General features: G+C 41.6%; 1 protein-coding gene across 4 annotated transcripts; it reads left to right on the top strand.

The window, feature by feature from the left end:
- The first annotated feature begins 117 nt into the window (after nt 1-117).
- Nucleotides 118-13,047, top strand: ACYP1 (acylphosphatase 1). Of its 4 annotated transcripts, none has more exons than XM_015543399.2 (4): nt 118-379; nt 4,929-4,985; nt 5,775-5,872; nt 6,276-6,914. In XM_015543399.2, exons 1-4 carry the CDS (start codon nt 217-219, stop codon nt 6,426-6,428), a joined length of 471 nt encoding a protein of 156 aa, XP_015398885.1. In that variant the 5' UTR covers nt 118-216; the 3' UTR covers nt 6,429-6,914. The 4 variants fall into 4 exon arrangements, with proteins under 4 accessions (XP_015398885.1, XP_015398884.2, XP_007095110.2 ...); XM_015543398.2 differs by lacking the exon at nt 6,276-6,914 and adding an exon at nt 12,633-13,047 and having other exon boundaries at nt 139-379; XM_007095048.2 differs by lacking the exons at nt 118-379; nt 4,929-4,985; nt 6,276-6,914 and adding exons at nt 5,257-5,357; nt 12,633-13,047.
- The last annotated feature ends 1,402 nt before the right edge of the window (nt 13,048-14,449 follow it).

Here is a 14,449-nt window from a genome sequence, read left to right as displayed (position 1 = left end):
CCGCGACCGCAACCCGGCCAGCGCGCGCAGGCGCAGTCCGCATGCGGTCGGGAGCCGCCCGCGGGGGGAGGGGGGGTGTCGTCAGTTTGAGTGTCACTTGACCCGGTGTCCCGCCAACTCTGCAGCTCTGTCCCGCCCTGCCCTTGGGGAACGGGAGAGGGGGTGGGAGAGGCTCTTCTGGGGCTCCATCAAAGAACTTGTATTTTTCTGAGAACGATGCTCCCAGACCCTGGGGTGTGCCCTTCTCTGGCAAAAGACAGAGCCCCTAGATGTGCCTTGGAGTCGTTCTGCCGCAGGATTCCGGTGTCCGCCCACTTAGCGGGAGTGGGCCTGCTGATAGCCTTTCTTAGCACGCTCGGCTGCTTTGTACGGGCCCCAGGTATGGCTGTCCATCTGTGCTTTTCTTCCCCACTAGTGTGGAACTTGCGGTCAAATTTTAGCAACTTGGCTAGGTTTTGCTAGTCAGTATCTCTCCGAGGTAGTTTTTGTAGCCAAGCTAATTATTTTGATATAATGTTTTACTCTCACGTGGTAACTCTGGCCGTCTCTCTGTGGGGCCCAACAGTGACTCAGCCAAGTGTAATGATAATAAAGTGAACTACCAGATCGAAAATAATCTGTATAACTTGGTTTCAACACTAAATGATATTCTATAACTTGTTAACATTAGAAGAGCGTTTATTTGTCTTCATGCTTCAGTTCATTTGTGTAAGCTGTTTGAAACAGGCAGTTTACTTTTTTCCTGTAACTACTCAAAAGATTAATGCACATGGGAAATAAAATGGACAGCAGTAGTCGGTGTTAATGCTTCAACATGTCATATTACAGCTTTATATGTTTCAGAGAAATTCCTTGGTGGGCCCTCCAGGGCAGTCCTTTCTGATTCCTTCTTTTCTTTCCTAGCTGATTCTACTGCCTTCTCTATATATGCAGTTTCAGGCATTTCCCGCTACTCCGACGGTCCCAATTATCTCAGCATCTGGCCTGCCTGTCATCAACTCCTACAGCTCCCCTCCAGTCTGCCAGAATTTCCCAGGGTGCCCCCCTCCATCTTGCATTCCTTCCCTCTTGTTTCTGAAGGAAAAGAATCTTTCTCTTCGCATGAGTTCTGTTGAATTAGTCCCTTCCAGTACCCTCCAGGAATTGCCTCCATTACTTTATCCCTCCATCTTGTTTACTTCAAGTTGTATCTACCCCCACACTCCTTCTCTTTGGTTTTAACCTATGTTTAACTTTCCCCTGCAAAACAAACCTCACTTCCCCTGACCTGCTGCTTCTCATCTTAGGTTCCCCTTCATTTCTCCTCTTCTCCACAAGACTTCTTAATAGATAGCTGTACATTTGCGGTCCCCACTCTCTCATCTGCCCTCATTGTCCAGTCCATTGTGGTCTGGCTTCCACCATTTCCATTTTCTTTAACTGCCAGGCTGCCAGTGACTTCCCGATAGCCAAAGACAAAAGCTATTTATTTCTTCAGCCTATTCATCAGCCATCATTGATTTTTCCCTCCCTTGGAACTCTCTTCTCACTTGCTCTGGTGCCTTCTTGGTTTCTTCTTTCATGTGTTTCCTCCATCTTCTTCCAGGTCTCTGACATTTATGTCTTTTCCTCACCTGCCTCCCAAATTTGGTGTTCTCCAAAGCCCTCTGGTTTCTCATATATATGCAGTTCCAGAAATTCTCTTCCTTAATGATTTCAACCAAATGCTGACATTTCTGGTCTCACCTATGTTTAAATGATACCCACCTTAACACTCTCTCCTTAGTTACAGACTCAAATTTCCAACAGCCCGTGTATCACCTGCACATGAGCGTTCCTCAGGAACCTCAAACTCGGTATGACAGAAAACAAACTCATGATCATCTCCCCATTTCCCCATCTACTTCTTGTCCAGGGTTCTCCTTCATGCTGATAGTGTGTCGTCTTCCACTCCTTCCCTTTTGGTCCCCCCTTCTGATTAACTAGTCAGCAGGTTCTGTTGAATTTATTCTGCAATGTCTCATACATGACTGTTTCTTTCTTGTTTGTTTGTTTGTTTTACATTTATTTATTTATTTATTTATTTTGAGAGAGTGTGTGTGTGCGCAGCAGAGAAAGAGGGGGAGTGAAAGAATGCCAAACAGGCTCAAACATCGCAGAACCCAATGCAGGGCTCAAACTCACGAACCATGAGATCGTGACCTGAGCCGAAACCTAGAGTCGGTTGCTAAACCAAATGAGCTGTCCTGGCGCCCCTGTGACTGTTCCTTTATATTTCTACTGTCCTTGGTGAGTTCTTCCTCAGTTTTCATTCAGACAGCATCACTCTCCTAACTGCTATTCTTGCTTGCAACATCTGTTCCCAAAGCTCATTTTTTATGCTGCTGCCAGAGCAGTTATCCTACTACCTCTGACCCCCATCATTCTCCTACCTAGTGGCTTCTTCTTTACCTATATCTTTACTTATACCTTCTTTATCTTTCCCCTTCAAGTTGGAACACATAATTTAACGTGGTTTTTGGATCTGCCAGATGAGGTCCAGTCTACCTTTCCAGCCCTGCCTCTCCAGAGTCTAGCCCAGTGGATAGCACCCCTGGCTGAGCTTTAGGACTCCCCCTGGAAAGCGATTTCTGGGGTGAGACCTGGGTATTGGTATTTTGAAAAGCTTCCCCCAATGTCCTATTGTTCAGCCAGGGTTGAGATTCCCCTGGTCCAGCCACACCTGACTACTTGCACTCCCCGCCCCCCCCCCCACACTTTCTTTTCTCAGCAGTACTAACTTGCCTCAAGTTCCATGCACTGGAAGGTGGGAGAGCGTAACATTTCTGGGAGTGGGCTCTGTACTCAGACTGCTGGAAGTAAATCCCAGCTCTATCACTTACTGGTCGTGGTTGTGTAACCTTGGATGATGTACTGCTTCCTCCAAGAACACTTTCCCAATCTTCCCAGTCAAAATGAATCTTTTTGCTCCTTTGTGCTCTCAGATATTTTCTGTCCTTGTGGCAGGACAGGGCTGACTCATGATGAGCTCTCAGTGGCCGGTCGTGGAATTGATGAGCATGTTGTACGCTTTATTTGCATGCATATTCATCCCTTATACTAAATAAACCCTTTAAAAAAATTTTTTAAGTGTTTTATTCATTATTTTTGAGAGTGAGAGTGCGAGAGGGGGAGGGACAGAGAGAGAGGGGAATAGAAGATCTGAAGTGGGCTCTGTGCTGACAGCAGCAAGCCCAATGCGGGGCACAAACTCACAAACTGTGAGATCATAACCTGAACTGATGTCAGACATTCACCCAACTGAGCCACTCAGGCACCCCCTAAATAAATTCTTTGAGGACAAAATTATATATCATTCATCTTTGTATATTTCTTTGTATATTCTACGTATGTCCCATATGTAGTAGACCATAGTTTTGTTTTTTTTTTTAATTCTATAGAGAAACTAGTTTTTTGTTTTGTTTTGCTTTGGGATTTTTTTGTCTTTTTTTTTTTTTTTAATGAATTTTAGAGGGGCGCCTGGGTGGCTCTGTCAGTTAAGCGTCCAACTTCAGCTCAGGTCATGATCTCACAGTTTATGAGTTCGAGCCTCACATTGGGCTCTGTGCTGACAGCTCAGAGCCTGGAGCCTGCTTCAGATTTTGTGTCTCCCTCTCTCTCTCTGCCCCTCTCCTGCTTGTTCTCTCTCTCTCTCTCTCTCTCTCTCTCTCAAAAATAAACATTAAAAATGAATTTTAGAGAAAGAAATAACATCAGTCAGGCACTCTGTTTAGCATTATTTTCAAATATTCCAAGTATAACATTCAATCCTGCTTCCCACCCCACCTTCACCCCCACTAAGGTTATATGATTCCTCAGGATCTGGATCCTCACTTTTCAGTGGGGGAACAAGCAAAATGGTTAATCTTTATGACTTCTGTTGCAAATCCACCTCACCTCGCCAAGTCTGCCTTCCTGGAATAATCACATATGGAGTCTTATATTATGAAAGGATGTAATGTATACAAGCAATCCAAAGAGGAACAGTAAACACCACAGTTTTCCTTCACACGCATTCTTAATCACAAGGATAGCTGTATTCAAATGCCTGCAAGATGACTGTACTTTTAACAATCATCAGCCACGACCCCCTTGACAATTCCCTTTTCTGGAAAGAAATTCATGCATTGTGGTCATTTGGCTTAGATTGATTGATTCAATTGTGATTCCAGGGCCATGGGTTATTTTGCTTGTGTTTGTGATTGGTTGATTTAGATAAGCATTATTTGGAGTTTTCATAGTAAGATAGCATTTCATGGGCAGCTTCCAGAAGCACAGAAGGAAAAATAACTGCCGTTGGGACCTCTCTATTCACTTATCTCCCTTGCTACCAATTCCAGACTTGGGCATGGCCCAAAATTTGAAGAGAACTGAAAGAAAAAGGGCAGAAAGGTACCAGGCATACCTCAGAGACATCATGGGCTCTGTTCCAGATCACTGCAATAAAGTGAAGGTTGTGATAAAGTGAATCAAATAGAAATATAACTTTTATATGCATTGCTTTCCCATTGTATTATATTGTAGTCTATTAAGTATGCAATTGCATTATGTCTTTAAAAAGTGCCCATACCTTAATTTGAAAAATACTTTGCTAAAAAATGCTAACCATTATCTGAGCTTTCAGTGAGTCATAATCACTGATCATAGATCACCATAACAAATATGATAATGATTAAAAAGTTTGATGTATTGTGAGAACTACCAAAGGGTGACTCAGAGACACAAAGTGAGCAAATGCTGCTGGAAAAAAAAAAAAAAAATGATGCTGTTAGACTTAATCAATGCAGGATTGCCAATGTGTCCTATTCAATTTATTTGTTTATGGTATTTAATGTCTATCATCTATCTCCCACTTCCAAAATTTAAGTTCCTCCCGACCAGTCAGTGATCCTTTTTGTCCTCTAATGTAGGTCAACCACCTAGAAATGTGCCTGGGACACAGAACGCTTTCAGTAAATATTCACTGAGTGAGTAAATTTATCTCAAGTGCTTCTTCACGTGTGTCTTTCTCCCCACGAGAAAAATGAGAAAAGGGGTGCGCTTAGACACCGAGGTGGGGGGAGGCCTGTGTCTGTAGAATCAGAGCTAAGACTCTGGACAGATCCCGGACCCAAGGTTTACCGGCGCTCCCAGACTAGCCCGATGGAAATCCCGCCTTCTGGGCGGGCCCTGGGCCGAGGGCGCCGTTTCTGATTGGTCATACGAGGTGATGGGCATGGGAGACAGCGAAGGAGGAGCCGTTCTCTAGGCTTCCGGGCGCCGAGGTTACCGGACTGTGGGAACCGTTGGGGTGCGGGTCGCCGGTGTAGTCCCTTGCGCCTGACAAGAGGACGTGGAGGGTGAGCCTGGGACAGGGCCCCGTGGCGTGCTCATAGTTTGATTACCCCTCAAATGTTGGTAGGAGGTGATTCTGGTGGCCGAGGGGACCAGGTCCGTGGGAAGAGGAAGGGATGGAGAGGGAGCCAGGTGAGAGATGGGTTTAGGAAGGTAGTTGGATAAGCAGGTAATTGCCCAAACAGGGGCCTCTGTGGGCATTTGTGACCCAAAGCTCTTTGGCCTGGGTGATTTCCTGTCACAATATCCGCGCTTGCACGTATTCGCTTCTGTGCTCTGAAGTTCGAGGATCATGATGTCAGGGAGAGGTCGCAGGGGTTACAGATGGAGACGTGTGGGTATGGCCCTTTCTTCTTCAGGATTTGGGGTCCTGGAATAAGATACCGAGCCCTTTACTTTTCTGCTTTTCTGGTCCCTGACAGGTATGAGCATGAACATGGCAGAAGGGGACACCCTGATATCAGTGGATTATGAGATTTTTGGGAAGGTCCAAGGGGTGTTTTTCCGCAAATACACTCAGGTATGTGGCCTACAAGCTTTGGGGACATAGCTAGGCTATGTGTATGGGAACAAGAGACAGTGTTCCTAACAAATGTGTTTTGGGAGACGCTGGCTGTCTGGTAGCCGCATGGTATTTTGTAGAGCAATGGGTATGAAAATGCTTTGTAGTGAGTGAAATACAATGTAAATGGCAGAATCATCTGCTGTTACTATCGGTCTTTCCTGACAATGGTGCCAGAGTACCTAAACACTTACTAATGAGCGTCTCTCTTCCCCAGGGGAATTGAGGGCTTTCCCAGTTCTCCCTATTGTGGCCTCATCAAACGAGATCACAATTCTTGTAGGAAAGCTAACATTGGTCAGATGGCATTTAGATGAACTATTGGTAAATTATGCAATTTATGTAATTGTTTCCTCTGCAGCTGCTGCATGTTCTTCAGACCTCTTTTATTTCTTCCATCTACCCCATTCCCCCACTTGATTCCTGCCTACTCATTATGGCTTTGAAAGAAGAGTTACCTTTTCAAGCTAAAGCTTTTCTAATAAAAATACCTTATGTATCCCAGGGTAAGTAATGGTAACATTGAACATGGAGTCTAGTATTCCTACTAGAGTAATAGAGAGTAATTGTGGACATGAACAAACCATTGACAGCCAGACTCTACCTCTGCCTTAATGTCACTCACCTACCCTCAACTTGCACACACAGCTGCAATCTCAGTTTGCTTTCTGTCTCTGTAAGAGGATATCAGGCCTTCCCACTGTATTGCCAACCCCAAAGATAATGAGTTAAGCCTGAAGAACAAGAAGTGTCACAGTCCTGGTACTGTGGGACAGAAAATTCAATGCTGCATCTTCGAAATATGAATGGTATGTGTCATACCTCTTTTTCCAATCACTTGCAGATCAGTTCCCCCTGTTTCATACTCATACATGAAGTGCTTGTTGAAAAAGAGAACTGCTGAAAAGTTAAAGCAAGAGCTATGTTCCAATTAGCTTTGGTACCAAGTATGCAGTGTAAATTCCTGTGTCTTAGTAAATTGAGGTGATAGCGTCAAAGATTAAAGTTGTTGAGGGAAAGGACCCGGCAGTATTATAGCCCATCTTTCTCTACTGTCCCCTCACCCCTTATGTCAGTGCCATGCTGTCTTGATTATTGTAGCTTTGAAGTAAATTTTGAAATTGGGATGTGTGAGTCCTTCAGATTTGTTCTTCCTTTTCACGATTATTTTTGTCTATTCTGGGTCCTTTATGTTTCCATGTGAATCTTACAATTAATTTGTCAATTTCTACAAGAAGGCAGCTGGGATTTTAATAGAGACTGCTTAAAATCTGTAGATCATGGGGCGCCCGGGTGGCTCAGTTGATTAAGTGTCTGACTTCGGCTCAGGTCATGATCTCTCAGTTCGTGGATTCAAGCCCTGCATTGGGCTCTGTGCGGACAACTCAGAACCTGCTTCAGATTCTGTGTTTCCCTCTCTCTCTGCCCCTACCCTGCTTGCACTCTATCTCTCGTTCTCTCAAAAATAAATAAGCATTTTAAAAAATTTCTAAAAATCTGTAGATCAATTTAGAAAGTATTGTCATCTTAACAATATTGTCTTCCATTTTTGAGCATGGGATGTCTTTCCATTTATTTACATCTTCTTTAATTTCTTTCAACAATATTTTATAGTTGTCCATAAGTAAATCTGGTACTTCTTTTGTTAAATTTAGTCCTAAGAAATGTATTATATTCGGGGCGCCTGGGAGGCTCAGTCGGTTGAGCGGCCGACTTCGGCTCAGGTCATGATCTCACGGTCCGTGAGTTCGAGCCCCGCACCGGGCTCTGTGCTGACAGCTCAGAGCCTGGAGCCTGTTTCGGATTCTGTGTCTCCCTCTCTCTGACCCTTCCCCGTTCATGCTCTGTCTCTCTCTGTCTCAAAAATAAATAAACGTTAAAAAAAATTTTTTTTAATAAAAAAAAAGAAATGTATTATATTCAATGCTATTATAAATGGAACTGTTCCCTTAGTTTCATTTTTGATTGTTCGTTGACAGTGTATAGAAATACAATTGATTTTTGCATATTGATCTTATATCCTGCAATCTTGTGAACTTGTTTACTAGTTCTAATTTGTGTGTGTGAGTTTATCCCCTAAGATTTTTCTGTATATGAGATATGTTATCTGTGAGTAAAGGTAGTTTTACATCTTCCTTTCCACTTTGAATGCCTTTTATTTCTTTTTCCCTGCCCTGGCTAGAACCTCCAGTATAATATTAAGTAGATGTGGCAAGGGCCACTTGTCTTGTTCCTGATCACAGGAGAAAGTGTTCAACCTTCCACTATTAGTTATGTTAGCTGTGGGTTTTCACAGATGCCTTTTTATTAGGCTGAGGATGTTCCCTTCTATTCCGAGTTTGAGTGTTCAATTTTGTCAAATGCTTTTCCTTCATCTGTGACGTGATCATCTGGTTTCATCCGGTTTCTGTTTTATTTGCTAATATGGTATGTTGCATTGTTTTGTTAATATCATGCTTATTAATATGATTTTTTAAGCTATAGTGTATTGATTTTTCTATGTTGAACCAACCTTGCATTGCTAGGATAAACCCCAATTTTTCTTTGGTGTGCCATCCTTTTTATATGTTGCTGTATTTGGTTTGTTCGTGTTTTGTTGAGTTTTGCATCCATATTCACAAGTAATATTAGCTTATAGTTTTTGGGTTTTTGTTTTTTTTTTTTCTTGTGATGTCTTTGCCCAGTTTTGATGTGAGGGTAATACTGGCTTAATAGAATGATTTGGGAAGAGTTTTCTTTTGTTTTGTGGAAGAATTTGTGAAGGGTTGGTGAAAGAGTCTTTTTTAAACATTTGATATAATTCACCTCTGAAGCCCTTTAGTCCTGGGCTTTTCTTTGTGGGAAGTTTTAAATTACTAAGTCAGTCTCTTTGTTTAGTACAGGTCTATTCAGATTGTCTATTTCTTCTTGAGCCAGTTTCAGTAGTTTGAGTCTTTCTAAGGATCTTCCCTTTTCATCTAAGTTATGTAATTTGTTGCTACCCAATTGTTTATGATATTCCCTTATAGTCCTTTTTATTTTTGTAAGCTTGATGGTGATGTCCCCTCTTTAATTACTGATTTTAGTAATTTGAGCCTTCTCTCTCTTTTTCTTTATCAGTCTAGCTAAAGGTTTGGCAATTTTTGTTGATCTTTCTAAAGAACCAACTTTTTGTTTCATTGATTTTTCTCTTTTTTTCCATTCTCTATTTTATTAGCCCCTACTCTAATCTTTATTATTTTTATCTTTCTGCTTGTTTTGAATTTTGGCTTGATCTTCGTTTTCTAGTTTCCTAAGATGGAAGTCTAGGTTATTGATCTGAAAGGACTTTCTATTTATTTATTTATTATTTATTTATTTATTTATTTATTTATTTATTTACATTTATTTATTTTTGAGAGACAGAGCATGAGCAGGGGAGGGGCAGTGAGAGAGGGAGACACAGAATCGGAAGCAGGCTCCAGGCTCCGAGCTGTCAGCACAGAGCCCGGCGCGGGGCTCAAACCCACAAACCGCTAGATCATGACCTGAGCCGAAGTCGGACGCTCAACTGACCGAGCCACCCAGGTGCCCCTGCAAGGACTTTCTTTTTAGATTGAGACTGGAGTTGGTGATTATATTCCTTAAAATAATGTTTTCAGAATATGGTTATGAGGAAGAATTAGCTTCCTGTAATTTTCTTAGGAACAAATACTGTTCATTTATTTAGATAGATATTCAAAACTGAACATGATTCAGCAACATTATGCTATCACTTAAAAATATACTATCATTTAAAAATAAGAACAGAATAGGGGAACCTAGTGGCTCAGTCGGTTAAGCGTCCAACTCTTGATAGCAGCTCAGGTTGTGATCTTACTTCTGTGAGATCAAGCCCTGTGTTGGGCTCTGTGGTAAGCAGAGCCTGCTTGGGATTCTCTCCCTCTCTCTCTTTTATTTTTATTTATTTATTTTTTTAAAACGTTTATTTTATTTTTTTGAGACAGAGAGAGACAGAGCATGAACGGGGGAGGGTCAGAGAGAGGGAGACACAGAATCTGAAACAGGCTCCAGGCTCTGAGCTGTCAGCACAGAGCCCAGTGTGGGGCTCGGACTCACGGACCGTGAGATCATGACCTGAGCTGAAGTCGGCCGCTTAACCGACTGAGCCACCCAGGCGCCCCATCTCTCTTTCTTTTTTAAAAAAGGTTTTTATGTATGTATGTATTTATAGTATATTTATTTTGAGAGAGAGAGAGAGAGAAAGCGCACACACTAAAGCCAGGGAGAGAGAAAGAGAAAAGCCCAGGCAGGCTCTGAGCTGTCAGTACAGAGCCCAACACAGGGCTTGATCCCACAAACGGTGAGATCATAACTTGAGTGGAAATCAAGAGTCAGATGCTCGACCAACTGAGCCACCCAGGTGCCCCTCCCTTTCACTCTCTGACTCTCCCCTGTTTTCTCTCTCAAAATAAATAAATAGACTTTAAAAATAAAAATAAGAACAGGGGCACATGGGTGGCTCAGTTGGTTAAGCATCCAACCCTTGGTTTTGGCTCAGGTCATGATCTCAGGCTTTTGTGGGTTCAAGCCCTGTGTTGGGCTCTGCACTGACAGCCTACTTGGGATTCTCTCTCTCTTCCTCCCTCTCTGCCCCTCCCCCACTTGTGCTGTCTCTGCCTCTCTCAAAACAAATAAATAAATTTTTGAAAAAATAAAAATGGGGCGCCTGAGTGGCTTGGTCGGTTAAGCGTCCGACTTCGGCTCACGTCATGATCTCACGGTCCGTGAGTTCGAGCCCCGCGTCAGGCTCTGTGCTGACAGCTCAGAGCCCGGGGCCTGTTTCAGATTCTGTGTCTCCCTCTCTCTCTGCCCCTCCCCTGTTCATGCTCTGTCTCCCTCTGTCTCAAAAATAAATAAACGTCAAAAAAAAATTGAAAAAATAAAAATAAAAAATAAATAAGAACAGAATCAAATGCACAAATAAAACCTACAGGAAACTCCTATAGGAAATTCCCATTCTCAACACGAATCAAACTTGGGAGTGTTTTTTTCCACTCTCAGGAGTTCAGATAAATCACATTGCAATTTAAAGATTATTGTGACTTTGTAAACTCCTGCTCAAAACTTAATATAATTATATCTAGTTACCATATAAGGTAACTTCTAAGATCTAAGGATATCGAACCCTCCTAGGTTAATTTGAAGCAGAAGAGTGCAATTGTTATACAAAGTCAATTGGATGTAGTCCTTCCTTGAAATCCATTCTCTGTGTTTTTGTTCTTTTTTTTTTTTTTTTTTTTATGCCACCATTTTGGCACTTAATGCGTGCTGTAGGTATCTTCTATTTTTCTTCATTCCTTAATTTTCTCTGTATCCCTTAAATTGGTTACTTATTTGAGGGCAGCCTCTTTGTTCATTATACAAACATGTCTTTGCTTTGAACATAACTGATATGATAGATACTTTAGTTTCTCATCAAACATGGTTTTGCTGTGCATAACATTTTCTTTGGCCTACTGCAGCAATTTCCCATATTTATTAGGTCACTACTCTGGCATTTGGGCACGCAATCATGTTAACTCCCATTTTCTTTTGTAACCCAATTCCTTCCATTTACATAGGTTACTTTAACAATAAATTTTATAATATCTCTGCTTGCAAATTTTACCAAAAAAAAAAAAATTACCTGTAAACATTGCTACCTTTCCCAGTTTTTCAGTCATTCCACAGTTTAATGACTTAAAGGAAAGAACATTGGAAAGGCTAAGAGAAAAGCAACTACAATGATTAGATGATCTTCATAAACTTATTCAATTTAAAGGTGCTGTGATTATTTAGACAGAAGAAAAGAAAATCAAATAAAAACCTAATAGTTATATAGTCTCATGAAACTTTGATGTTCAGAGGCTAATCACTATATGATTTTTCCTGCCCTAGGAGGAGGATAGAAAGTAGACTTTGGATGTAACATAAAGACTTTGGGTTAGACAGTTTTTCTATAGTGAGAACACAGGAATGAGTTGCCCAGGAAATAATGATTTAAACAAAAATTTTTTTTAACGTTTATTTATTTTTGAGACAGAGAGAGACAGAGCATGAACAGGGGATGGGCACAGAGAGAGGGAGACACAGAATCTGAAACAGGCTCTGGGCTCTGAGCTGTCAGCACAGAGCCTGACGCGGGGCTCGAACTCACGGACCATGAGATCATGACCTGAGCCGAAGTCGGACGCTTAACCGACCGAGCCACCCAGGCGCCCCGATTTTTAAAGATATAATGGACACTCGTTCATCTGGATTTGTTTAGGTGTGGTCCTGGCTAAAGACAAAGAGAAGGATCAGATAACTTCATGCTTTTTCTGTTTAATATACCCACCAGATTCTTGATTAGGGGAAAGGAAAATGAGCAAGATACAGCCCAGTATCCTAACAACAATCAGCCTTAGGGAATCATTTTGAAAGCATCTGATTTGCTTTAGTACTTAAGTCTTTAGTACTTAACCAAACTGATTACATAATGAAAATTTCTAGTGCCTGGGTTTTATAGGGTAGAAGAAGGAAATGGCGTCAAGTGGCCAACTCTTCATGTTAAGGTCAATGAGATTCTCCTTGCTGTAGTTCTGTTTTGACTGTTCTGGACAATATCAAATTAGTTTCAGTGGCTTGATTCTAGGCCAAGATTCTGGCAACAGATTGTAGTCGCACTGTTTTCAATCTCACTGGATTTTTCTCTCTCTCATATTTTTCTTTCCCTTAGGCTGAGGGTAAAAAGCTGGGATTGGTTGGCTGGGTCCAGAACACTGACCAGGGCACAGTGCAAGGACAATTGCAAGGTCCCATCTCTAAAGTGCGTCATATGCAGGAATGGCTTGAGACAAGAGGAAGTCCCAAATCACATATTGATAGAGCAAACTTCAGGAATGAGAAAGTCATCGTAAAGTTGGATTACTCAGATTTCCAGATTGTGAAATAATGGCCCGAATTTAAATTTTCTAAGATAAACTCACTGGTTTTGTTTTTATTGTTAATATAGAACTATTCTGTGTTCAGTATTAGAATTTGTCAGTAAGTTATGTTAGTATCAGATATTTGAATATCACTGTATATGTATGATAGAAGGATGACAACTAACTATTCACAATTCTAATAAATAAAAACACATTAGAACCTTCTGTGTAGGGTACTTTCTTTGGTGAACTTCATTTTGGGCAAAATAAGAGGTATTTACTCAGCAAACATCTATGGGAAGAGAGTTTTGAGGTAATTTAAAGAGAGCTGAAAGAAAAAGAAATTACTTTGAATCATTTTAAAAAATTGTTTTCATGAAGTTTTCTTCAGGAAATTGTACACCTATTAAGGTTAGCTGTTTAAATGGCATTTTGGACTAATTACTTTTACTTTTCTGGAGTTCCCGCTGTCATTCCTTTCCTCTGGGCAAGGATTTCATATAAACAATGTTATGGGATAAATTATGTCACCCTATCCCAAATTCATATGTTTAAGTCCTAACCTCAAAATGTGACTATCTGGAGATAGAGTCTTTCAAGAGGTACTCAAGGTTAAATGAGGACATTAGAGTAAGCCCCAATCCAATATGCCCCAGTGTCCTTAAAAAAAAAAGGAAATTGGACACAGACATGTACGTGCACTGAGGAAAGAACATGTGACGACAGAGGGAGAAGACTGCCATCTACAAGCCAAGAAGAGAGGTCTCAGAAGAAATCAACCTGTCAACACCTTGATCTCAGCCTTCTGGCCTCCAGAACTGAGACAAAATAAACTTCTATTGTTTAAGCCCCTCGATTTGTGGCATTTTGTTATGGCAGCCCTACAAGCAATACTCAGGATTTTGCCTCATCATCCAGCCTTTCACATGTGTCAATTAGTCTCGGTCAGTCATTAAACAGGTGGATCGCAAATGCCTACTGAGTTTAACATGTCTGTCATAAATTACAATTTTTGGAAATACTAGATTGCTCTGAAAATGAGACAGCAAAAACTGAGGATTGGTCAGTCATTCCCCAAATATCGGGATCCCTGGGTGGCTCAGTAGGTTGAGTGTCAGACTTAGGCTCAGGTCATGATCTTGCAGTTCACAGGTTCGAGCCTGCCATCGGGCTTGCTGCTGTTGGCCCATAGCCTGCTTTGGATCTTCTGTCCCCCTCTCTCTGCTCCTGCCCCGCTTGTGCTGGCTCGCTCTCTCTCAAAATTAAATCACCATTAAAAAAAATAATTCCCCAAACATCTATTCTCACAGGGTTCTTAACGTTCTTATTCAGTTTGAAAATAAGCTGCAGTGGCATTAGGAACACAACGAAAAAGTCAATGAAAGGAGTCTCGGGGTCCTCATCCGTACATTAAGAGGGTGGAGCTAGTTTCTCAGTGTTTTCCAGCTCTGAAATGCTGTCATTCTGTAAGATGGAAGGGTGTGGATTTATTCACCCATTGAGTGCCTCACCGTCCAGGCACTGTTTTTGGCCAGCGGGATACAGCAGTAAACAGAATAGATAAAATCCCTGCCTTCAAATAGTTTACATTATAGTGAGAGAAGATATAAACACAAATAAAATATAA

Source organism: Panthera tigris, chromosome B3, assembly GCF_018350195.1.
Source record: "Panthera tigris isolate Pti1 chromosome B3, P.tigris_Pti1_mat1.1, whole genome shotgun sequence".
Taxonomy (NCBI): domain Eukaryota; kingdom Metazoa; phylum Chordata; class Mammalia; order Carnivora; family Felidae; genus Panthera; species Panthera tigris.
This window is presented reverse-complemented; position numbering and strand designations above follow the sequence as displayed.

Excerpts from the sequence above, each read along its gene's own strand:
- ACYP1 (XM_015543398.2), top strand. The coding sequence starts at position 217 with ATGCTCCCAGACCCTGGGGTGTGCCCTTCTCTGGCAAAAGACAGAGCC. Across the intron at positions 380-4,928 it reads CTGCTTTGTACGGGCCCCAG|GTCAACCACCTAGAAATGTG; the intron begins GTATGGCTGTCC and ends CCTCTAATGTAG. Across the intron at positions 5,873-12,632 it reads TTTTCCGCAAATACACTCAG|GCTGAGGGTAAAAAGCTGGG; the intron begins GTATGTGGCCTA and ends TCTTTCCCTTAG.